General features: G+C 38.3%; 1 protein-coding gene across 2 annotated transcripts; it reads right to left on the bottom strand.

The window, feature by feature from the left end:
* CTSS (cathepsin S) lies at positions 1 to 26,429 on the bottom strand. Of its 2 annotated transcripts, none has more exons than XM_069603704.1 (9): positions 26,303 to 26,429; positions 24,206 to 24,300; positions 23,144 to 23,270; positions 19,855 to 19,977; positions 18,871 to 19,020; positions 16,924 to 17,151; positions 15,527 to 15,692; positions 14,156 to 14,258; positions 1 to 722 (listed from the first exon to the last, which is right to left on the bottom strand). In XM_069603704.1, exons 3-9 carry the CDS (start codon positions 23,267 to 23,269, stop codon positions 623 to 625), a joined length of 996 nt encoding a protein of 331 aa, XP_069459805.1. In that variant the 5' UTR covers position 23,270; positions 24,206 to 24,300; positions 26,303 to 26,429; the 3' UTR covers positions 1 to 622. The 2 variants fall into 2 exon arrangements, with proteins under 2 accessions (XP_069459805.1, XP_069459813.1); XM_069603712.1 differs by lacking the exon at positions 26,303 to 26,429 and adding an exon at positions 24,553 to 25,400.

Here is a 26,429-nt window from a genome sequence, read left to right on the forward strand (position 1 = left end):
TAATTTGAATTAGTATATTTATTGTTGATCAATAAAATAATTCTTACAAAGTGCTTGAAAATAGATTGTCTCATTAGCATTTGTCTTCTTTGACATTGCTGATTTTAAAATATTTACTGAATCCTTTTATGTGCAAAGATACAATCTCAGGACATTAATAATCTAATAGTTTCTTCCATAAAGTTGCCATAGCACATCACCAGCACACAATTTATATTCTTATAACAGATTATAATAGTTACTTAAGAATAAAAGAGAATGGTATGTGGTAATGATACAGAGTTGAAAAGATATATATTTATTAAGCATCTATATGCCATCAAGTTTCAACAGCATATTAGGGAACTTAAAAGGACAAAGAAGAGAGTGATAAACACAACAGATTGTCTCAGTTGACTAACGTTCATACAATTATATCTATTATACATTATTAATTTACTTAGCAAACTTTTCCCCAAGATCTGCAAAGCTAAAAAAAGTAGATGAATCAAGCTATATTTTCTGTTAGTACAGTAAATATATATTGATCATATCACACTTATTTCTACTGTCACAGCAGGTAAAATTAAATTGTGAGAAAGTGGTTCTTTTTTCTTGAATTGTTATAAAACAAAGAGGTCCTTTAGATTTCTGGGTAAGAAGGAAAATTAGCAATCCCACAGTGATTTCCACTATTTCTTGCCATCCGTATATATCCTTGGTCACCAAAGTTGAGGCCCCAGCTTTAGAAAAAGAAGTAACACAAAATTACAAATGAATATAAACAAACCACATTATCAATTTTCAATCTTAGATGGCTTTTCTCCTAAAGTGATTATATAAAAGAATCTATAAAGCAAAATTAGAACAACACAATATATAATAATTTCCCCAGTGCTTTCAGGCAATTTTCAAAGGATGGTTTGATAGGTTTTATTGCTATATTGAACAGATTAATACCTAATTTAATACCTAGGAAAATAATATGTTTCATTACAAACCTATAAATCCTCCTGCTTCTGCATAGAATGAGTTTTATTATATTTTCCAAGGCCCCATCTTGAAGTATTTTTGTATAACAGGATCAAAGTCGATGACTTCCTATCAAACTTCAATTTCTTCAGAGTGTCATGTAGAAATATTTTGAGAGATCACTAGGGAAAAGGCATAGGACAGGAGTTTTCTAAAAGAGTAGCTCTCAAACACCTTTTTGAAGTGGAGCTCAGACTTGTTTACAGTTAAATCTGTAAAAAAAAATGGAATATGCTACTTTGGGAGGAGATGAGCTCCCTGGCACTGGAAGTGTTCAATCAGAGGTTTACATAACTTGTTAGAGATGTTGCTAGAGAGGGAATTTCTGGGTCAGATAAGGGTTAGAGGAGATCAGTGGTTCATGACTTTAACATTTCACAGACTTCAAGAATTTCAAAAACTTTTGCAGATTGACATAAAGTTACCAGTTTTTAAATTAGCAAGTACTAGACATTAAAAGGAGAAGGCAATGGCACCCCACTCCAATACTCTTGCCTGGAAAATCCCATGGATGGAGGAGCCTGGTGGGCTGCAGTCCATGGGGTCGCTAAGAGTTGGACACGACTGAGCGACTTCACTTTCACTTTTCCCTTTTCACTTTCATGCATTGGAGAAGGAAATAGCAACCCACTCCAGTGTTCTTGCCTAGAGAATCTCGGGGATGGGGGAGCCTGGTGGGCTTCCATCTATGGGGTTGCACAGAGTCAGACACGACTGAAGCGACTTAGCAGCAGCAGCAGACATTAAAAAGAAAAACTCTTTATTATCACCATCATATTGTAAAAGAAAGGAAATTTTAACACCAAAAACAAAACTTGAGGGGACATGATCTCTAAGGATAGTCCTTTGAATCAAATAAATTTAGATTTATGAAAGATTCACCAAAATATTTTTTCTCCCTTTTTCACATACTAGTAAAAAAATTGACAAAATCCTTGCAAGAGAAATGACTTGTGAGGTTCTTTATTATTCTGAGATTTTATAATTATATAATTATAATTATACAGGTAATTATAATATAAGGCAAAATTCATACTCTGTATGAACTGTGCTATAACTAGCATACAAATAAAAGCTCAGATTACTGTGATTTTATTTGAAGAGCAGCAAGGAATTCAGTTGAAAAGAAAATTAAACATCCTTAGGAAACCAGTGGGAAGATAGAAGGTTGGTTTGGGGCTAAGTTATACAGAGCATAGAACAGCAGACTGAGGAACTTGCTTAACTCCCTAGGCAAAGGGAAGTTGTTGCAAATTTTTGCTCAGTACTCAAAGGAAGGTTGTGTTTTTGCCTGCAGTGGAGAAACTAAGACATGCTGGCTTATTGGAAAAAGACAAGTGGCATAATTTAAAGTAGCTGTTCTTCAATAGGCCTTAAATGTTCTATGTATCAGCCATTCACTAGACAATCTTCAGGTGTTGTTTCTCTCTCTCTCGTACCATTTAACACAGTTATCTACTCTCATCTCAGGCTTCCCTTGTGGCTCAGCTGGTACAGAATCTGCCTGCAATGCAGGAGACCTGGGTTCAACTCCCGGGTTGGGAAGACCCCCCTGGAGAAAGGAAAGGCTACCCACTCCACTATTCTGGCCTGGAGAATTCCATGGACTGTATGGTCTATGGGGTCACAAAGAATAGGACACAACTGTGATTTTCACTTTTACAACTCTCACCTCACTTCCCTCTTGGCTTTAAAATACTACTGTATCCTGATTTTCTCTTCTCTTTCTGATCACTCTTTCTTAAACTCTCTTATGGGCTTTTTCTTTTCTTTTTTTTTTTTTGCCTCACCACAGGCTTCTCTGGTGGCTCAGTGGTAAAGAATCTGCCTGCCAAAGCAGGAGATGCAGGAGACACAGGTTTGATCCCTGGGTCAGAAATATCCTCTGGAGTAGGAAATGGCAACCCACTCCAGTATTCTTGCCTGTGAAATCCCATGGACAGAGGAGCCTGGAGGGCTACAGTCCAAAAGGTCCCAGAAAGTCGGACATGTCTGAACGACTGAGCACCCACGTCATACACATGTCTTGGAGGATCTCAGTTCTCTGGTCAGGGATTCAGCCAGGGCCCTGCAGTGAAAACACCAAGTTCTAACCACTGGACCTCCAGAGAACTCACTGGGCTCCTTTTTTGATTCCTTTCATTTATTGCCATTCCCATTTAAAATTCTTGAATGCCTCCCTAATACCTTGAGAATAAAATCCAAACTCCACTGTCACCTCTCATCAATGGATGCAGGTTTTCAGTATCCAGTTCGAAAAGCAAAAGCAATAATAAACTCTGGCTAAGCTATTATTAGTATCAATAGCCACCACTTATTGAGCACTTACTCTGTGCTAAGTAGCTTAACATATATTATCTCATTTAATCATCATCCTATGAGGTAGGTATATTATCTTCTTTTTACTAAAGAAAAAAACAGGCAGAGGTAAAGTGGCTTGCCCAAAGTCATGCAAGTGGTTAATTGCAAAGCAAGGGTTCAAATCTAGGCTTTTATGCCAAAGCCTATACTAACTTTTAAACTATCCTTTTCTCTACATTCTTCCTGTGAGTGAGGTAGTATAGGGAATGGAATTCAAACCAGAACATCCAGGATCTTTTTACTGCCTAAAAAATAGGTAAAAATTTTAGATAAACTGAATTTAGACTTAAGTTCTGGTAATGAAAGTTGAGTGGAGGCTCTTATGACTAGTAATATGAACTTAGTCAGTGAGATTGATCAGTCCCTGATCCCATTCAATATCCAATTCAATTCAGTCCCAGTCCCAGAGAAAGTCAACTGGCCCAACTTTGTAGAACATCCCAGATCTCTTTTTGGCTGAGTACTGCTAACTCTGTTTTTAAAAATACAACTGATTAAAAACCTCAAGCTAGATAAATATTTGAGGACAAATTTTTGTCTTCAGAATTGTGCAAGATCAGTTCCAAATGTTCATTTCAGTCCTTACCAAGTTGTTTACTTTTATTAACTCTATAGACCTTTCACTCAAACTGTTCAACTTCGGGCAAGTTTCTTAATTCTCCCAGTATCAGGAGCTTCCTATCCTGTGTTAAGGGGATAAAATGCCTATATTATAGATTACCTTAGAAATTAAATGAGAAAATGTATTTAAAGTGCTTGCACAGTGTCTGTAGTAAATGCTTGACAAGTAGAGATGGCTGTTTTTGTTTTTATCCAAGTATAAGTCCATCTGATTGGACTCAAAGGGGAATCCAACCCCTTCAAAAATATGTAGTGCTTTTCCTAGGGTGAGTAACAGTTCCATATTGCCTAGGATTGTCCTGGTTTTAAAAATAAAATCCTATGGGCTTCCCTGGTGGTGCAGTGGATAAGAATCCACTGACCAATGCAGGGGACATGGGTTTGATCCCTAGTCTTGGAATATTCCACATGCTGCAGAGCAGCTAAGCCTGTGTGCTGCAACTACTGAAGCTCAGGTGCCCTAGAGGCTGTGCTCCACACGAGAAGCCACTGCAATAAGAACCCTGCCCACCGCAAGGAAGAGCAGCCCCCGCTCACTGCAAGTGGAGAGAGCCCGTGTAAAGCAATGAAGACCCAGCAGAGCCAAAAATAAAGTAAATAAGTAATAATAAAGAAATAGCATTTTAAAAAATCACAAAGTCTTGTGGCCTGGGAAACGTCTTGGTAACAAAATAGGGTGTTTGGTCCTTCTACTTTCTCCCTGCATACTATAGACACTAACATCAGAAATTCCTTCTAAAATACATGCTGATTTCCTTTCTAACAAATTACAGCTTTGAACTTTCTAGGCTGTGCCAGACACTACTCTAGGCATTAGGATTATGGAGGTAAACAAGGTAGACAAAGTCTTTTTAAAGCCTATATACATTCTACAGGGGAAACATACAATAATCAAAGAAATATGTAATATGATATAAGTACCATAAAGAACCTGGAGAAGGGAATGGCTACCTACTCCAGTATTCTTGCCTACAGAATTCCATCAACAGAGAAGCCTGGTGGGCTACAGTCCATAGGGTTCCAAAGAGTTGGACATGACTGAGCGACTAAAACTGTCACCTTCTTTCAGTATAAAGAAAAATAAATGGTAAGGGGATGCAAAGTGTTGGGAGTCAGGGCTATATTTTATTTTATTCTTTGGCTGCGCCACATAGCTTGTAGGACATTAGTTCCCTGGCCAGGTATCAAACGTGGGCAAGTAGTGAAAGCACCGAGTCCTAACAACTGGGCTGCCATGGAATTCCCCAGGGCTACATTTTAGATAATATAGTCAGAGGATGCTTATCTGAGGAAATATTTGAGCAAAGACCTAAGAAAAGTGAAGGTACAAGTGATGCAAAGACCTGGGGAAAGAGCTGGGGATAATCTTGGTATGTCTGAGAAACAGCAATAAGTCTAATGTACCCAAAACTGAATGAGAGAGGAGAAAGGATTTGGAGAGGTGGTTGGAGAGGCAGGTTGAGTCCAGATAATGTCATGCTTTACTTATCATGAGTTTTATTCTGAGTGTAGAGGGAGCCATGAGAGGGGTTAGAGTAGAAGAGTAATAAAATTGGTTTTTTTGATTAAAAAAAGATCATTCTGGCTACTATGTAGAGGATTGACTATAGGCAAAGGAGAGGGAAAGTGACTATCAGTTGGGAGATTATTGCAGTAGACCAAGAGAGATGCACAGTGGCTTGAACTAGAGTGGTAACAGTAGAGGTATTGAGACGTAATACGATTTGGGGTAATTTAGTGATGGTAGAAATGACAGGATTTGCTGATAGATTAGACGTAGGATACCATATGAAGAAAGAAAAGATGGCTCTAATGTTTTGGCCTGGAGTAAATGCTGTTGGCATTTACCAAGACGGAGGAAATTGGGGCAGTAGCAGAGAGTCAAGAGTTCTATTTTGAACATGTTAAATTAAAGAGCCTAGAGACACTCCAGTGTTCTTGCCTGGAGAATCCCAGGGACGGGGGAGCCTGGTGGGCTGCCATCTACGGGGTCACACAGAGTCAGACACGACTGAAGCGACATACCAGCAGCAGCAGAGACGCACAGGTGAAGAGGTCAAATGGTAGACAGTTGGACATGGAGTCTAACACTCAAGTTATAAAGGTAAGAGTCCTCAGCACATACATGATGTTTAAAACCATAAGACTAAATGAGATCATCTGAGGAGTGAGCTGAGAGAGATAGGGAACTGAGGTCTAATGTTTAGAAGTAAGAAGTAAAAAAAGGAACTAAGGAACTCAAGAGACTGAAGCAGAGGAGGAGGAAAGCCAGAAGAATGCGGTCCTCTGGAAGTTAAATAAAGAGTTTCAGAACAGAGAGAGAAATTATACATCAAACGTTAAAAGGGCAGGTAAGATGAGACTTGAAAAGTGTTTAATGAGGCAAGATGGAGGTGAGTGGCAATCTGGGCAAGAGTGATTTCAGTGAAATGGTGTAATAAATACCTGTCTTGAGTTATAAATCAATAAGCATATTCTTAATCTCTTTATATAGAAATTTCTAAGAAAAATCACTAGGTTGTAACTTTTTTCCTTTTAGATCTTATTTCAGGCTTTGATTCCATTGAGAAGAGGCAGTATGTATGAATTTAATATAGATTCTTATAATGTTTCATGTAAAACCTGTACCCTAACTCTACACTGAAAGTCAGGATCTCTTGAAAGATCAGACAAGTTTTCAGTGACGGAAAATGGAGTATTCTTTTTTCCTAGTTTATACTTTAATAACTTAAAAATAAAGACGGAGAAGGCGATGGCACCCCACTCCAGTACTCTTGCCTGGAAAATCCCATGGACAGAGGAGCCTGGTAGGCTGCAGTCCATGGAGTCGCAAAGAGTCGGACACGACTGAGTGACTTCCCTTTCACTTTTCACTTTCATGCATTGGAGAAAGAAATGGCAACCCACTCCAGTGTTCTTGCCTGGAGAATCCCAGGGATGGGGGAGCCTGGTGGGCTGCCGTCTATGGGGTCACACAGAGTTGGACACGACTGAAGTGACTTAGCAGGAAGGATAAAGAGGAGTCATTTCTGTACCCACTCCCAACCTACTCCATCAACTTACTGCATTACCTAGAAGCCCATCTATTTCACAACTGTTTATCTTAGAGAGGTCACCAGGTATTGCTTCAAGGCATCCTGGGTACTTAGTTTTTGGTGTGTATGTTTACATGACTGTGTGTATGTGAATACATGTGTGTTTAAAGATCTATTGGGCACATAGTTAATACCTTTAACTTTTTCCTCAGGTCAAAGTTGTCTTATGCCCAATAACTGTGGAGCCTCCATTTCTCATTGATCTGCATATTAAATAAAACTCCTCCCTTTTTTCTGCAAAGACAATCTTGGTCCATCTTGAGGGCAGTCTGACCAATGTGTCCTTGTCAGGCTCCTAAATTTTTCTAAGTCCCTAGCAGTTGTATCTCTAGTTCAGCTAGCTTTCTAAATTTATAGATCTGCCCATCATTGGCAACATAGACTATCCAAATAACTAAGGATCTTCTTAGGTAGTTTAACCTCAAAAATCTCTAGTGCCTAATATTTAGGGAGATGTCCCTGGAGAAATATGTAGTTCATCATTCTTTACTTATACTCTCCAGCTTTATTCCTGGATTCAGTCAAACCATCAGAGGGTTTATAATCAGGTATTTTACATTATTTTGGCTCCCATAAAATAATTTTTACTCAAGTATATTTTGGTATTAAGTCATTTACATATATTGCTAGACATTATGAAAACATTCTGTAAAACTTATAACTGCATTTACATTGGGATATTGCTGAGGGCATAGTTTTCTATATCAGATCATATTCTCTTAATAGGAATTTAAAGGAGGAATAATAAAAAATAATAACTATGATTTCTTATACATGATCTGTGCCAGATACTATGTGATAAATGTTTTACATAACCTTGTTTAATCCTTATAGTAATCTTGAGACTATTAGTCCCATTTTACAAATGGGAAAACTGAAATTTATTCAAGATATTAAATAAGATGTTAAATAACTTGCCTAAGGTCACACAGACAGTAAATTCTAAGTAGGGTCTCCCAGACTTCAAAGTTAATGCTTTTATTTATTATGCTGTACTGTATTATAAAAAGGAGCTAATTACTTATATCCAGAAAGGGAGAAAAATTCAGGAACATAGAACAGTGTTATATACATACCAAAAAGATTAAGTAGAAACAACAGGAAAATAAAAAAAAGAAGAGGCCAATTAGAGGAAGACCTCCACATTCTTCTACTGAAGGTTAACTTGGTATCATTGGAAATCACATAGAATCTAACCTTTCAGGAGAGCATTAAGAACAAGTTTGATAATATTAAGAGGGCTTTGTTTGAGTAAACCTCTGTGGAGCCTGTAATTCATGATTATGTCCAATCTATCTTTGTTGGGCCAGCAATTGTTGCGGTTGTTCATAACTTTTTCCCTTCCTATCTCACATCTCTTTCTAACAGGCTGCAGTGTTCTCAACTCATTTACTTTCTCTCAGTTTTGGACTTTGGCACATTTACCTTCCTCTGTTCTGATTACCCTTCTTCGTCTGGCTATTTCTTTCTCCTCCTTCAAGATTCAGTCAAATAATCTGGCTAAAAGGCCTTCCCAGACTCCCCAAGCTAGGCCAGGAACCCTTCTGTGCTTCCACTGCAATGGACGCATACCCCCATCTTAGCATTTATTGCATTCTATTGGGATGGTCACCTGTATCTGCCTGTTTCCTTGACTCTACGTTTTAGAGCATGAGTATCTTGAGGGATTTTTTTTTAAATTTTTTAAAGTCGCTCAGTCATGTCTGACTCTTTGCAACCCCATTGACTCTAGAGTCCATGGAATTTTCCAGACCAGAATACTGGAGTAGGTAGCCTTTCTCTTCTCCAGGGGACTCTTCCCAACCCAGGAATCGGACTGATGTCTCCTGCATTGCAGGGGGATTCTTTACCAACTGACCTATCAGGGAAGCACCCCCCCCCCCCGCCAAAAATCAATCTTGAAGGATGATAGAGAAAGGCTGTATTTTTCATTGTCTAACACTATACTTGGTGCATGGTAGGTGCTCAATATATGTTTGTTGAATCAACGTATGAAATGAAGATATAAACAGGAGCAAGAGACTATTCTACCACTGAGGAGTTTATATTTTAGTGAGCAGAGCATGATTTTTAGAAATAGCTATAATAGAAGCTAGAATTTACTCCTTGGAAGAAAAGTTATGACCAACCTAGATAGTATACTCAAAAGCAGAGTCATTACTTTGCCAACTAAGGTCCATCTAGTCAAGGCTATGGTTTTTCCTGTGGTCATGTATGGATGTGAGACTTGGACTGTGAAGAAGGCTGAGCGCCAAAGAATTGATGCTTTTGAACTGTGGTGTTGGAGAAGACTCTTGAGAGTGCCTTGGACTGCAAGGAGATCCAACCAGTCCATTCTGAAGGAGATCAACCCTGGGATTTCTTTGGAGGGAATGATGCTAAAGCTGCAACTCCAGTACTTTGGCCACCTCATGCGAAGAGTTGACTCATTGGAAAAGACTCTGATGCTGGGAGGGATTGGGGGCAGGAGGAGAAGGGGACAACCGAGGATGAGATGGCTGGATGGCATCACGTACTCAATGGACGTGAGTCTGGATGAACTCTGGGAGATGGTGATGAACAGGGAGGCCTGGTGTGCTGCGATTCATGGGGTTGCAAAGAGTCGGACACGACTGAGCGACTGAACTGAACTGAACAATTTGCTAAATGCTATAATAGAATCCATAAAGTATTGCTAGAGCTAGAAGTTAGAGAAATAATTCTGAGTTAATGAATGGGGTATGGAGAAGATACCATTCAGGGTACGTTTTGAAGAATAAATAGAATTTTAATAAGTTTTTAAAATAATTTTAAAAATAATAAGTGATTTGTTAAAGATAATTTCAAAAATACATAAAGGAAGACAAAGACAACATTTTTATTTTTTGCTGTGCCACAAGGCATTTGGGATCCCAGTTTTTTCCTTAGCCGTGCATGGCATGTAGGATCTTAGTTCCCTGACCAGGGTTGGAACCAACATCCCCTGTAGGGGAAGCATGGGGTCTTAACTCACTGGACTGCCAGGGAAGTCCCCAGGACAACCATTATTAACATTTGGTATAATTCTTTCTGGTCCTTTAATATAATATATATCAGAGAAATGAGCTATAAACTTAATACTTATACTGAATATAAATATTGTATTTATATATTTTTTCCATTTAAACATATATTCTAATTATTTTATTCAGTTACTGATAATGATTTCAATGAATATAATTTCTAATACATGGGCTGATTATATCATAATTTATTTAATACTACCTATTTTTAGGTATTTCTGGTTGCTTACTAGTTTTCACTATTAAAGAAAAAAATGCTACATTTACATAAATCAGGTATGAAGTTTTCCCAAAATTCAGGATTATTTTCTTCATATACATTCCAAGAAATGGAAATAACTGGATGAAGAATATGAACAGTTAGAAAGTTCTTGATTCATATTATCAAATTGCTTTCAAGAAGAATTGTAAAAATTTTACAATCCTTCCACCAGAATGTATGAGGGTGCCCATTTGACCACAGACAGTGGGGTTTCTATAGGCAGCAATGGGCTTTAAGGCCATTTCAGAAAGATGAAATGGCATAAGTAACAAATTAGAAATAGCTAAGTGTCTCTGCATTTAGGGAATGATGAGAAAGTGGTTCACTGTGGCCAGAATGTGAGTATGGGTACATGAAAATATAGTGGAAGAAACGTCTGGAAGGCTATGTTTGAAGTCACTTAGTGGAGACCCTTGAATGACTGGCCAGAAGTTTAGGCTTTATTTTGATGAAAATGGTGGACTATTTACAATTTTTACCATAGGTTTGGATGATACATATTTTAAGAAGAAATTTCCACAGCTGAGTGAATTGAATCTGAATTAGATAATGTCATTAGCAAAGGAAAAGAGAAAACCCATCCACAGAAAGTGTCCTGAGGGACAGGGCTGTGTGGGTTTAGGGAGAGAAGGAAGAGCACAAGATGATACCAAGGCTTTGATAATCTGAAGATGGTAATGTATTACTAAAAATAGAGAATAATTTTCCCTTGAGTTTATTCTAAAATCTAGACACATCATATCATGATGTATTGTATTTTGTTGTTCTAATTCTCGAGTGGGCTGTGAGCCCTTACAGAATAGGATAACTTCTTACGAATTTTTATATTTCCATGGCCTAGATACTATCTATCCCATTGTAAGATGCCTAGTAAATGCTTATTAAATTAGCAAGTGCTGAGAAGAGGTTTTGAATTAAAACTCTAAAAGATGTATGATCTTCAAGAAGAAACTTCAGTAGAGAAGAGAATTTAGTATACCTACTGTAGGGAGTAAATAAGATATATAGAAGTGAAAGTATTGCTCCATTTTAAAAAGCTATCACTGGTTTGGACCCAAGCTGATTAGTGCTGTGAATAGGTTTTAAATGAACCAAGATATTAATCACTTCAACTATTTCCCAAAGGGCTATGCAAAGACTACCATATTCCTTGTGAGCCACAAGGTGGAAAAGGTAGAAAAGTACCTTTTTGTTTATTTATGATTTGTAGACTATGTATTTTCCGTAAACATCTGAGGGCTGCTAGGGGTTGAATTATTTAACTTAAATGCAGAGTACATCATGCAAAATGCTGGGCTGGATGAAGCACAAGTTGGAATCACGATTGCCTGGAGAAATATCAATAACCTCAGATATGCAGATGACACCACCCTTATGGCAGAAAGTGAAGAGGAACTAAAGAGCCTCTTGATGAAAGTGAAAGAGGAGAGTGAAAAATCTAGCTTAAAACTCAACATTCAAAAACCTAAGATAATGGCATCTGGTCCCATCACTTCATAGCAAATAGATGGGGAAACAATGGAAACAGTGTCAGACTTTATTTTGGGGGGCTCCAAAATCAGTGCAGATGGTGACTGCAGCCATGAAATTAAAAAACACTTGCTCCTTGAAAGAAAAGCTATGACAAACTTAGCATATTAAAAAGCAGAGACATTACTTTGCCAACAAAGATGTGTCTAGTCAAAGCCATGGTTTTTCCACTAGTCATGTATGGATGTGAGAGTTGGACCATAAAGAAAGCTGAGAGCTAAAGAATTGATGCTTTTGAACTGTAGTGTTGGAGAAGACTGCTAATGCATGTATTGAGGGGCTGTTGGGTGCCACATACTGTGCTAAGAATTCAAAGACAAAACATAATCTCTGCCCCAGAGGCATACATAGAATACTTGGGTGATAGTTAGGTGAATGAACAATTTAAATATATTGTGTAAAATACTCTAGAATGCAAAGGACAGTTTATTTGCATAGAAAAAAAAAAAAAAAAAGACATTTTGCCCAGCCCAAGGATTTAGGGAAAACTTTCCGGTATAGATAATGACTAAGCTAGTTTTGAAGGAAAAGAAGGAATAAACCAAGTGAGGAAAAGGGATATTGCAGGCAGAGGGACCAAAACAAGCAAGATGCGAAGATATTGAAGATAAAATGATATGAATAGGAACTGTAACTGTGTATGTTTCAATAATCTAGAATGAAAAGTGTGAGACAAACTGCCAGGAACTGAGGCTGACAGACAGGTAGGGACCGAACAGAGGTGACTTGTCTTTTCTACTCAGGAACACTCATCTCACACTGACTGGTTCTAAGAGATAAAATTCTAAACTTATAGTCTAGACAAACCAGATTGAAAGTAGTATATGGGACAGATTTAAGAATAAAGGAGACCTGGGTATAAATCCTGAAAAAGCAAAAACACTAATTCAAAAAGATACATGCACCCCAATATTCATAGCATATTTTCAGTTGCCAAGACATGGAAACCACCTAAATGCCCATCAACAGATGATTCCCATGTGGTGCTAATAGTAAATAACCTGTCTCGCCAATGCAGGAGACCAAAGAGATGTGGGTTTGATCCATGGGTTGGAAAGATCCCTTGGAGGAGGAAATGGTAACCCACTCCAGTTTTCTTGCCTGGAGAATCCCATGGACAGAGAAGCTGGGTAGGCTACAGTCCATAGGGTCTCAAAGAGGGGGACATGACTGAAGCAGCTCAGCAATCAAGAATATATGTATAATGGAATACTGCTGCTGCTGCTGCTAAGTCACGTCAGTCATGTCCAACTCTGTGTGATCCCATAGACGGAAGCCCACCAGGCTCCTCTGTCCCTGGGATTCTCCAGGCAAGAACACTGGAGTGGGTTGCCATTTCCTTCTCCAATGCATGAAAGTAAAAAGTGAAAGTGAAGTCACTCAGTCATGTCCGACTCTTCGACCCCATGGACTGTAGCCCACGAGGCTCCTCCATCCATGAGATTTTCCAGGCAAGAGTACTGGAGTGGGGTGCCATTGCCTTCTCTGAATGGAATACTACTTAATCATAAAAAATATTGAAATTTCATCATTTGCAGCAACATGGGTAGACTTGGAGGACATTATGCTGAATGAAATAAGTTAGCCAGAGAAAAATAAATGCTATATGATATCACTTGAATGTGTAATCTAAAAAATACAATAAACAAATGAGTATAACATAAAAGAAGCAGACTCACAGATACCGAGAACAAAGCAGTGGTTTTCCGTGGGGGTGCAGGGGAGTGGGTGTTACTAACTAGTGGGTGTAAGACAGACTCAAGGATGTATTACCCCAACTGGGGAACATAGCTGATAGTTTGTAAAAACTATAAATGGAAAGTAACTTCTAAAAATTGCACAAAAGAATTTTTAATTAAAAAAATGGTTTTTAAATAAAGGAGGCCAGCTAGAAAGCTACAGGGATAGTCCAGGCAAGAGATCTCTGAACTAGAGCAATAAATAGAAGAAGTGGAGAGGGAGCAGGATCAAGAACAGACATGACATACAATTAATTTGACTTATTGCTTGATTAGTTCTGGAGGATCTAAGACAAATTCATAGTATCTAACGGGGTAACTATGTTGTGTTGTGTTGCCTTTGAGTGAGATGGGAAGTTCTGAAAAGGAACAAAATGGTGAGGAGGGTACTGGGTTCCCTGGGCATATTAAGTTTGGAGAAATTAAGATACAGAGAAGTGCCTGTGTCCAGATACCAATTTTAATTAAATATACAGTAAAGTATGAGTACATTACCTGTTTTTCACAAGCCAGTAGTCCTTCCCATTAAGGCTACCATAGCCAACCACTAGTACACCGTGATTCACATTCTGAGTACAGGAGGGGTCATAGTAGACACCTGAGAATAACACATGAGTAAAGAAAAAGAGTAAGCGGCATGTGACACTATCTTATTAGCCAGTTTTGGATATATGTGAGGAATATATACTCTCATGCTTAAACTATTTAGAGTTCATGGTTCTTTGCTCCCAATGCTATAGTTGTCACAACTGGGTTTTTCTATTGTTTGCTTTTTGGTTTCACAAAGTTTGGCATCAAGTTAATCACAGTTCCCTCAGAAAGCTCCTTTGATGAACTGCCACCTTTTTCCACTTAAAAAAAATGATCTATTTGGCTGTGTCGTGTCCCCGTCATAGCCCATGGGATCTTTTGTTGGGGTGCACAGACTCTCTAGTCGTGGTTCACGGGCTCAGTTGCTCCATGGCATATGTGATCTTAATTCCCCCACCAGGGATCAAACCCACATCTTCTGCATGGCAAGGAAGATTCTTAACCATTGGACCACTGGGGAAGAGCCCTAATATTTTTTTAACTTATATTATTGTATTTCTTTGTAGATATTCCTAAATTCTTATGCATTTTCATCCTTTACTGCATTAAATGATCTTTAAGGTGAGGCTTTAAAACAGGATGATAACCTTCTAGTTTGTTTAGTCTGATGTTCTGTGCTTAGTGGGCGGCTTCCAGGTACTCTGCTGTGCTGCCCCTACACTCCACAGTAGACCCGGAGGCTAGGCGCTCAGGCTCTGGACTCAGGCAGCACAGTTTCTCATCCCAGCTGACCACCTGCAGACTGTATGACTTTAGGTAGGTTAACCTGTCTAAGACGTGTTTTTTTTCACCTGTAAATAGGGTTATTATAAAGATTAAGGGGCTTCCCAAGTGGTACTAGTGGTAAAGAATCTGCCTGCCAATGCAGGAGATGCAAGAGGTATAACTTTGATCCCTGGGTCAGGAAGAAATGGCACCTTACTCCAGCATTCTGGCCTGGAAAATTCCAAGGACAGAGGAGTCTGGCAGGCTATAGTTCATGGGATCGCAAAGAGTCGGACACAACTGAACAACAAGCACACATGGGGATTAAATGAGATAATGTGCAGAAAGAATTTAGCATAGGACCTGGCATGCAGTCTTAGTAAATTTTTTCAAGTCTTATTTTACTAATTAGAACTGGGTGTAAAAATACGTATATGAAGTGAAATGAGGTGGAGGATTCCATTTAACCTAGTCTAAGCATTCAGAGGCAGAGTGATAGGGAAGGTGGACATTCTTTCCTCCAGTGCGAGGGCAGTATAAAGCATGAGGGTAATATGTCTAGGTTTTTACCAGTTTTGTAGAGGAAGAAAGAAGTCTGTCTCGCGTCTATACCAACAGACACAGGTCCTTTATTGGCCACGGCTTCTTTTAAGGCCTCTTCGCTGCCGAAGGGAAGTTCAATATACCTTGAACACGTGGCAGCTCGATTTTTTACATCATACTGGCACCTTCCATCCTGTGGGGAAAGGATAAGTCAGATAAAGAAGTGAACTTCAACTTTCTTTATAAATTGACAGTATCCTAGATCTGGATTGCAAATATGTTTTCTTTCCTCATTCATCCTTTCAAGTATCTAAGGCTCTTTCTTATGTTTTTAAAAAGAAATATATAATCTTCTAAATGCTAATAGCTCTATGTTTCACCAGTAACGGAGGAAATATAGAACTATTCTATTGCTTTAAATTGTGAACATCTTCATGTGTACAAAAGTTGCCAGGGTAAAGTCTCTCAGATTCTAGGTGGATTGTTAGGGAAACACTACATTAAGACTCTAGTCTAGAGTTTTAAAATCTTTTTGATGGTATAATGCCTGCAAGATGATCTACAGATTAAATATTGGTTTGATTGTTTAGTTGCTAAGTCGTGGCTGACTCTTTTATGACCCCATGGACTATAGGTGGCCAGGCTCCTCTGTCCATGGGATTTCCCAGGCAAGAACACTGGAGTGGGTTGCTTTTCCCTCCTCCAGGGGATCTTCCTGAACCCATGTCTCCTGCATTGACAGGCAGATTCTTTACCTCTAAGCCACAAGGGAAGCCCAAATATTGGTTTAAAAATACCATATCTCAAGTGAGAACGGGGAAGTTGCAAATTCACATTTGTTGTGTATACAACTAGGTTTTTAAAAATGCCTTATAGGAAAAAGAACTTGAAAGAAATATACCAAAATAATAGTGGTTAAGGTAGGAGAGTTTGAGTGATATTTTTATCTTTTCTAAATTTTCTGTCATATCATTTAACAAAACGTGTGGTGAGACTTGGAGGAAGAGGAAAGCATTATTTCACTTTTTAGTAAGGTAGAAGAATTGTGTGGTTGATGATCTGAGAATAAGGTTGAGCACAGGAGTTTGGAGGACAAAAAAGTTTAAATACCAGGCAGATATACAAAGAATTTTAAGGAAGGTTTGCTGAAAATTCATTTTTAAGCATGAACTCCACCTGCTGGTTTTAAATTATTGTGCCACTGATAAATTAAGAAGGCTGCTGCATAAGAAAGAGAACTCTTAAGAATTTAGGGATTCTTGATTGACGTTCGTTCTCCTTCTCTCTCTCTCACATACACACACACATACATACCACGCAGCGCTGCTTCTCAAGCACTCGGCTTGGTGATAAGTTTAGTACAGTGAGTTGGAGGGATAACATAAGGTCAAGGGGCAGCACAAAAAGTTAACTTGCAGGCACACCATGGCTTTGTAGGGATAGGAAGCTTCTGAATCGATGCCATTGTTATCGATGATATATTGGAAAGCCTCTGTCATGAAGCCGCCATTGCAGCCCTTATTCCCATATTTTACAGTTGAGCAATCCACCAGGTTCTGTGCACTCAGAGACACCAGCTTTCCTGTTTTCAGCTTCACTTGTGCTTCCAGGGCTCCCACGGCACTGAAAGCCCAGCAAGACCCACAAGCACCCTACAACAGAGACAAAGTCGCAAGGGCAATCATAGTTAGCAAGGATGGCTTCCATAATGCAAACTGCGCAACTCCCAACATGTCAGCACTTTCATCAGTTCAGGAAAACCTCCCCCTCTACCGTTTCCCCTCCCCTTAGACCATGGCAATGATTGTTCTCCGGAACAAGGTCTAACTTTAATAAATATTTATGAATGGCTGACCTCACGGAATAATTGCCGTATTCAAATATGTTAAGAAATAGTATTTACTGAGCATGTACCAAATACCAGCTATTTTTACCCCATAATAGAGGAGATAGATGCCAACAGGAAAGGGATTTTTGAGAGGAAGTAGGATGATTCCCTTGACCTAAAACACCCTTCCTCCTGCCAAATGTAGCATTTTTTGGACATTTTTAGCTGTAGAATTTTTTTGATCATAAGTTATTTTACCAGGAAGCATAAATAGAAAAACACAAAGCTGCTTTAGTTTAAAAAGGTGCACAGGGGCCTGAGCCACATCATAACTGCACTCCCTCTCCTCCTCTCATTCCACTTGGCTGTCTCTTGGAAGGAAGCAAGTTCAGTCTGCTTTTGGTTAAACTAAAATCACCCATTGAAATGTAAGTACTCAGAGAAAGGAGCTCATTAAATTATTAATATTTATAGTGAACACTTAGATGGGTAGTTATTGGGTCTTCTCAAACTTTTAGAGAATTCCACTGAGAAACTCAAAACTAGTTGAAAGAAAAATATCTAGGTGGAAAAGAATTATGAAATTAGCAGTATCATTCGTTTCCTAATTTATATATTTTTCTTTGGTCACAGGCTTGGGGCAACTTTGAAGGACATTGATTCTTCTCCCTTATCCTGAGCTCCAAGGTGATATATATGTTTTATCCTTGTGTGCTAAGTTGCTTCAGTCATGTCTGATTCTTTGCAACCCTATGGACTGGAGCCTGCAAGGCTCCTCTATCCATGGGATTCTCCAGGCAAGAATACTGAAGTGGATTGCTATGCTCATCTCCAGGGGATCTTTCCAACCTAGGGATTGAACCCGCGTCTGTTGTGTCTCCTGCAATGGCAGGCAGGTTCTTTACCACCAGCACCACCACCTAAAAAGCCTTTTATCCTTAGTTATCCCTAATTAATTTAGGATTTTTGTAGCTTTTTTTTGTAAGCAAATTAAAGGAAATACAAAAATATAGGAACACATTTATAAAGCCCATATTTCTTATCTTAGCAATGTAAGCCTAGTCAAGAACTAACTTGACTGGTACAATTTACAGGTCACATTTAGCTTTAGTTATTTCCTCTCTATCAATCCTGAAATTCCTAAGTGAGATGGAGGAATAAACTTTTTGATTGAAATTTTCTCACACATATGATACTATTTCTCAAGTAACTGACTGGTGGAGGGTCCAGTGCAGTTGATGGATAGTATGAACACTAAAAGTCTTTTTTAAAGACCTATTTGCTAAGTTCACAGTTTTTCGCTTAGTCAAAAATGACTCTAACTGTTGGTATTCTCAGCACTATGGGAAATAAGAAAAGTATGATGTGTGGTCCAGGCCCTTCAGAAGGTCACAGTGTAGTTGGGAAGATAAGAATAGCAAACACATTTAGAAAGTAACCTAAGGGACTATGAGAGTCACTGCTAAATGATACAGCTAGACTAAGTATTTAAGGAAGAGAGACCTCTGCCTGAGGTACAGAGGCCTAAGATGATAATACTCACCTGGTATTTCACTTCAGTAACACACCCCTTCTCTCTCCAGTCCAGAGAATCAGGCAATTTCTGATTAGGGCTTGACTTGTAAGTGACATTTCTTGGCCATTGGCTGGGAACTCTCAAGGAACTCATTGAAGATATCACTTCTTCACTTGTCTACAAAGATATACACATATGTCCTTTCACTTATATCCTCTGGTCAATATCTTGAAAATTGTAACTGTGAATATGTTTAACTGAGAAAAATCAGTGGTAGTTGTGACTAACATAGGTAACTATCTGGTAGGTGAATTATCCAGGTCTCTTTAGTCCTACACTTTGCCGTTAGCATCCCAGTCAGACATCGGGAAGGAGAAGAGGAAAAGATAAAAACCTAAAAGTTACAGAGAGGTATATTTTTCTTTCAAAGCAAAGCAGAATTTTATAAGAAGGGTTCTCTAAAAAGTGGACTAAACTGATTTTGCTTATGACAAAGAACGGTAAAAGATTCCTGCATTTAATCCACTTACCGTGTTCCCTTCCAAAGGGTACTATTATTCTTAATTTTGGCCACAGTGAAAATTTTTTGTAAGATAGAGCAGAATCTAACAACTAATGAAAGGTTACTTTATATTAATACCCACACTCCCCCATTAAGAAAGCAGGTGGACCATATTACATTATCAGTTTAGATTTATATAAGTATGGTAACGTATTCTAAAATGTTGTGAGTAGTCTTTAGGCAATATTTTCTAGAATTAATAAAAGTAGAATTAACTGTGGTCTGTGAGTTTAAAATATTCCCCTAAAGAAGGGATTTATTAAGGAAAGTGGTCACAGTGTAGATCAATAAGGAATCTGCAAATTCTTATGTCCCTAAATTCTATTTTCTAATTTTATGTTCATATACAGATAAAACATTCCTTTGTTGTTTACCTTCAAATTGCCTTTGGGGAGACAGAAATCCAATTTACCCAAAGATGAATGTAGGATTATTTATAATTTACCTACCATGTCTCCCAGGTGGTTCATGCCTAGCTCATATGAATGCATTCCCATTGAATGCTCCAGATTGTGAAGCATAACAGTTTTTAGATTCTTTTCCCAGATGAGACGCCGTGCTACTTCCTCATTCTAAAATAAAAAAAAATCATTATACTGAATCTTGCACAAATGTGTTCAATAATGAAAATATACGTATTATGAAGCATTCCATTAAATGTGGATCTGTCTGGGAGCATGCATATAAATGAATATGAATAAATAAGTGTAATGGAAAAATTGCACACCAATCTTAACTCTTCCTCTTAATTGCTCTCTTGGTGATTAATATCATTTTAGATATGTACAATGAACTTCCTTAATACGCTAGAAAGTTTTTGTTTTTAGAAATTGCAATTTGTTGAAGCATATTCTTTGTAAGTTAGTACTTACTTAATCAGAAGCAATATTTGAAGGGATACTGGTTGAGAATTTTCCAGATATGGAAAAAAGAATGTTCCTGAATCCTCTAGTCGAAAGTGCTGATAAGTACTCACTTAATCACTATAGGCCTTTTAAAACATCTTTAAAAAAAAAAAAATATATATATATATATTAATTGATTATTTATTTATTTAACTGCACTCTGTCTTAGGTCTTAGAAAAAATCCTGCAGAATCTTTGTTAGAGCATGCGGGATCTTTAGTTGTGGCATGTGGGATCTAGTTCCCTGACCAGGGATTGAATCGGAGCCCCCTGCATTGGGAGCAGGGAGTCTTAGCCACTGGACCACCAGGGAAGTCCCTACCCTCACTCTTGAAACATAGTTTAGTCTGATTATAAATTTATAGCTGTTTTTCTTCAGTTATTTGAAGGTATTTCTGAATTATCTTCTGGTATCTATTATTGTAGATTAGAGGTCTATTGTCAGTCTAATTACTGTCATGTTTCTAATTTCGATAACTTACATGATTTTCTTTTTTTCTTTGATATTTTGCAGCTTCACTACATGTTTGTGGGTATGGGTTTCTTTATTTTCCTTTGTGTAGTATTTTTGACTGGAAAGCACTTTCGACTAGAGGATTCAGGAACATTCTTTTTTCCATATCTGGAAAATTCTCAACCAGTATCCCTTCAAATATTGCTTCTGCATCATCATTCCATCAGATGTATTTGGCGCCTCAAACTTTCTTTCATCTCTCTTATCCACATTTTCATAGTTTTTCCATTTTATTTTTGTGTGCTGCCTTCTTGGTGAATACCTCGGTACTGTCTTCCAGATCTGATTCTATCCAGCTCTTTCCAGTTTGGAGTTTACCTCTTTTACTGAGTTCTTATTTCAATGACTCTATTTTTTCATTTCTGAGGTTTCTAATTGGATTTCTAATACATTTCACAATTTCTTTTTCATTCATGTAGATGTCATTCCATTATTCATACTTTAAAAAATAACTTTGGTCCTATTATCTTAATTTTATCCAGCATAAATTCATATTCAGGCTACTGATTTTCTTGCCCTCCAGGAGCTTAATTTACATAGAATGCAATATACATGGTGCCTCTTAGAATCGCTGACCCTCACCTCCACCCACAAGGCCATAGTTCACAACAAGCCATAGCCCAGTGAGCAGTCAGCAACAACTCTTTTCATCTAATTTCACTGAGTGTTAGAACCAAGGCCTGAGTGCTGGTTCTAGGTAGTAAGTAAGTCTAGGTAGTAAGTTTAAGCAGTCCCTTTGCCTTCAAGCAAGATTTTACTGTTATCCTAGTAAAAGACATATACAGATACACTTCCAAACCACTAGAGTGAAAAATAAAATAAAGACAAATCTAATGAAGTATAGGAAAGGAAAAAAAAAGAGGAGAACTGTGAGAGAGATTTTAATAGTGGGGTACTAATCAAAAGTCGCTTTCACTCCTCCTAATGGACTAGAATCATTACAAAGTAAGATAACATTCATTTAACCAGATAGTGGTGCTAACTGCACATTTAACTTTGGTTAACATGGAAATTAGAGGCCTGTAATTTTCACCCTCGCCCATAAAGGGGAATGGGTGAGGGTGAAATTCATCACTACTAAGAAAACAACTCAGGGCATTTTTATACAAAAATCACATCAAATAAATAAATTTATATATAATCTTTGCTTACAAACTCATATATTATAGTTTTAGGTGGAGAAGGAAATGGCAACCCACTCCAGGATTCTCGCCTGGAGAATCCCATGGACAGAGGAGCCTGGCAGTTCGCAAGAGCTGGATATGACTTAGTGACTAGATCATCATAGTTTTAGGACTTAGTTATTTGAAGCACCAGGGTTAAGTATGAAAGTCAATTAAGAAGTATGTTTAGAAATAAAAACAAAAGTACAAAGTGGGAAGCGAGAGTCAAGAAATAACATCTGCCAGTGCTTCTCTGTGCCAGGGACTGAAGTCAGGTCTTTTTGTTCCTCAAACGTGCACTCTTTCCCTCTTGGCCTGGGACCTTCCGATGTGAGGCCTTCCCTGACCATACTGTCACTTGTGTAAGATAATCACTCCCAACCCCTCACAGCCTTCACTGAAGACCCTCTTCCAACCCCCTAGGTCTTGTTTTATTTTTTTCCACTGTTTGCATCATATTGTTGTTCAGTGGCTAAGTCATGTCCAGCTCTGTGCGATTCCCTGTCCTTCACTATCTCCCTGAGTTTGCTCAAACTCATCTCCATTATATATCTGCTTATTTATTTACTTCTTTCCTGTCTCTCCTTCTAGAATATAAGTGCCCTAAAAACAGGAAATTTTTGTTTCCTGATGAAATTCTAGGGCCAAGAAGAGAATCTGGTAAGAAAATGAGTGTGTAACATTTATTGAAAACACCGCTTGCCAAAATATGTAGGGGAGGGACTTCCCTGGTGGCCCAGTGGTGAAGAGTCCATGCTCCCAGTGCAGGGGCGGGGTGCAGAGTTCGATCCCTACTTAGAGAACTAGATCACATATGCCACAGCTAAGAGTTCACATTCTGCAAGTAAGGCGTGGTGACAGTCATTTAGTTGTGTCCGACTCTTTGTGACCCCATTAACTGTAGCCTGCCAGGCTCCTATACTATCCATGAAATTTTCCAGGCAAGAGTACTGGAATGAGTTGCCATTCCCTTCTCCAAGGGATCTTCCTAACTCAGGGATTGAACACGGGTCTCCTGCTTTGTAGGTGCATTCTTTACCATCTGAGCCACTTGGGAAGCCCCCAAATCTGGTGCAGTCAAATAAATAATTTTTTTTTAAAGAACATGTAAGGGTACTTAAGTAAAAGCAAATTGCTCAAACGGCAGCCTATCCACCTTTTCTTCGTATTGTTTCCCATAGGTTTTCTTCCAGAGATCCCAGTGATGATCCAGAGTGGGGTCTCTGTGCACTTGTGCCATTGCAGACGAGCACAGCAGGAGTGCCCACCCCAGCCATTTCATTCTGTTAAAGGAAAGAGGACACCGGAAGACTCAATATTAGCTGCATCTAATGTGACTGTACTTTTTTTTCAACAACAAGAAGCAGCGCAGAGTCTCAAAGAGACAATGTTACAAATCACAATCATGCAGGAAACCTTCTGGATTATATACTGACAGGGAGTAACTGCAGGTCTTTGTCTAAAATGCCACTTCCAATTCTAAATAGCATTTTGATTTCCAAAAAATTTCCTGATATCTGGTAAACCAAATTTACATCTGAATTTGGGAGGATGTGGAGATGAAGGAAGCAGGGACTTTACAGGATTTGACAACAAATCTAATCAAGGGAAATCCTCTTTTCTCTGTTCCAAAATATTAATAATATTTAAGAAGAAGGCAAACCTTTGAAAAATCAGTTTATCTTGGTAAATTTTGAATACACAAGCTCTCCTTAACTGGTCTATTCAAACATCCACAACCTTCAGAGGTAGTTAAAAAGACAACTCCTATGTACTACTTTCATATCCTTGGATCATTTTACCTTTTTATCCCTAAAAATCAAAATATCTGCTTCAAAAAGAAGTGTTAACTACTTTTGAAAATGTCACTTCTATATTTAATACAAAGAGACTGTTCAGTGACTAACTCCCTCAAACTGGATTCTACTTTCTTTTCCACTCCTTTTTAATTCAAAACAGCTATATTTTTAACCATATAAATCTTCAAATTATAGTCCAAAGAAAGCTATGTGTTAGCCTCAGGATTGAAATATTCAAGCCAACATTAAGCTTTTCAAAAATGGATTCTTTTTAGTCAAAAAAAAAAGAGGTAAATTGAGCTAGAATGATTGTTTACTTCCTCAAAGAAACAATGTAAAACCTGGCAGGCAGAGCAAGCTAAAAACACCAATGTAAGGTTTAAGGACCAAGTAGGAGAAAAAGAACAGACAGTACATACGTGACAGAATAAGCAGGTGCTCCCAGACTAAGAATGTTGACGGTGGGCTCTCTCCAAAGTTTTCAAAGGCAGCAGTGAGACTTCAGCTAAAGTGACTTTAAAAAGAAATTGGAACTTGTCACATGAGGCATCCACAATGAGGAAGTGAACTTTCATTTCAGTTTCATTTAAAATCTAAGTAAGCGTGCCACCTCCAGCTCTCTCACTATGGTTTTGGAGACGAAGTGGGTATAGTAAACCAACAAAAAAGAGCCCCCAGTAAAAGAGATCAATAGAACAAACTCAGCAAAATAACATGAGTACAAGTTTACTCTTTAAAGTCTCATCATTTTGATTATTCAATTTACCTAAAAACAGCAACTTTCAGATGGAAAATTTTAGTCATGAAGAGATTAAGAATAAGTTCCTGTACTCCTGGTTTCCTCTGTGATTTCCTAGGAAAAACCACTTTATTCTTTTCAACACAGCTCATCCATGATCTGCTGCTGAGTCGCTTCAGTCGTGTCCGACTCTGTGCGACCCCACAGATGGCAGCCCACCAGGCTCCCCCGTCCCTGGGATTCTCCAGGCAAGAACACTGGAGTGGGTTGCCATTTCCCTCTCCAATGCATGAAAGTGAAAAGCGAAAGTGAAGTTGCTCAGTCATGTCCAACTCTTCACGACCCCATGGACTGCAGCCTACCGGGCTCCTCCGCCCGTTGGATTTTCCAGGCAAGAGTGCTGGAGTGGGGTGCCATCGCCTTCTCCACATCCATGATCTACTGTTGTCTAATTCTCACCCAGATGAGAATTCCCATTTATACATGGGTCAGTTTCTGAGCTCACTAATGCATTCTCTTTCCTATTGCCCCTTCAATAACACAGGGTTTTAATTAAAATAGCTTTGAATATGTTTTGATGTCTAAGAGGGTGGGTCACTCTTATGTTTATTCTTCTTTATCAAAGTTGTCTTAATGTTTTGTGCCTGTTAACTTTTCCACATGAGTTTTAAAAATCAGTTTATCAAGCTTTCTGAAAATTTCTGTCAGTTTATTTAAATTGATATTTATATTGAATTACTATATATATCACGAGGGAGTGAGTGTGTTAGTGTGGACTCTTTGTGACCCCAAGGATGGGGGCCCACCAGGCTCTTCCGTCCATGGGATTTTCCAGGCAAGAATACTGGAGTGGGTTGCCATTCCCTTCTCCAGGGGATCTTCCCCAGCCAGGGATCAAACCTGGGTCTCCCGCATTGGAAGTAGACTCTTTACCATCTGAGCCACTAGAGAAGATATATGTATCATAAATATGTTCAATATACATATTATAAATTTGTGGAGACTCAAGATCATTACAATGTTAAATATTCTTATCTGTAGTAGACATTTACATGCTTATGGTCATTTAGCTTTTTTTATTACAAAATTTTATTGGAGTATAATTGCTTCACAATGTTGTGTTAGTTTCTGCTGTACAGCAAAATCAGCTATATGCATCTAGCTTTTTTTTTTTAAAACACTTTTATCGTGGACAATTAGACATAAATAAACATAGAGATATGGTAAAGTGAGCCCCATGAGACCATTATCCTGCTTTAACAATTATCAATATGTGGCCAGTCTTGCTTTATTTACCTTCCCACTTACCCAGATTATTTTGAACCAAATACTAGACATCAGATTATTTCACATGTAAATATATCAGTGTGTATCTCTAAAAGATAAAGACTCTGAAATAAATAAAATTCCAATACCATTATTATATCTAATGTTCTCAAACATGTCAGTATTTATATTTCCCTATCTTAAACATTTAAAAAAATAGTTTATTCTGAGTTCCAAATACAGTCTGAGCCTTGCAAACCTTTAAACTATTTTTGTATCATTATGAATTCGTGGGTTTAACCATATCTTATGTGCTTCAGTTCAATGCAGCTTAATAGTTAATGTTTCTCGTATTGTCCCATCTTCCGTCAGTGAAAACATTCAAAATGGCTTCTGAGTCCTGAATCTCTATATTTGGCATGACATTAGTGCTCTTTTATGGACTCTTTTCTAATATGACAAACCACGGTAGGTTTATGTTGAACACTCCCAGCCCAGAGAGCTTCCTTACCCCTTTCATCTTGGAGGACACAGCTCACCATGTGTTCACTGACAGCCATATATGAACAAGGAAGGGAGCCTCACCAGACAATGAATCTGCCAGCATCTTGATCTTGGACTTCCCAGCCTCCAGAACT

Source organism: Ovis canadensis, chromosome 1 (assembly GCF_042477335.2).
Source record: "Ovis canadensis isolate MfBH-ARS-UI-01 breed Bighorn chromosome 1, ARS-UI_OviCan_v2, whole genome shotgun sequence".
In the NCBI taxonomy this organism is placed as follows: Eukaryota; Metazoa; Chordata; class Mammalia; order Artiodactyla; family Bovidae; genus Ovis; species Ovis canadensis.

What these genes read in the sequence shown, in the direction of transcription:
- CTSS (XM_069603704.1), bottom strand. Translation starts at nt 23,269, where the DNA reads ATGAAATGGCTGGGGTGGGCACTCCTGCTGTGCTCGTCTGCAATGGCA. An exon ending in TGAACCACCTGGGAGACATG is followed by an intron (nt 19,021 to 19,854) that starts GTAGGTAAATTA and finishes ATATCTTTGTAG; the next exon opens with ACAAGTGAAGAAGTGATATC. An exon ending in CCTATCCCTACAAAGCCATG is followed by an intron (nt 15,693 to 16,923) that starts GTGTGCCTGCAA and finishes CTTTCCCCACAG; the next exon opens with GATGGAAGGTGCCAGTATGA.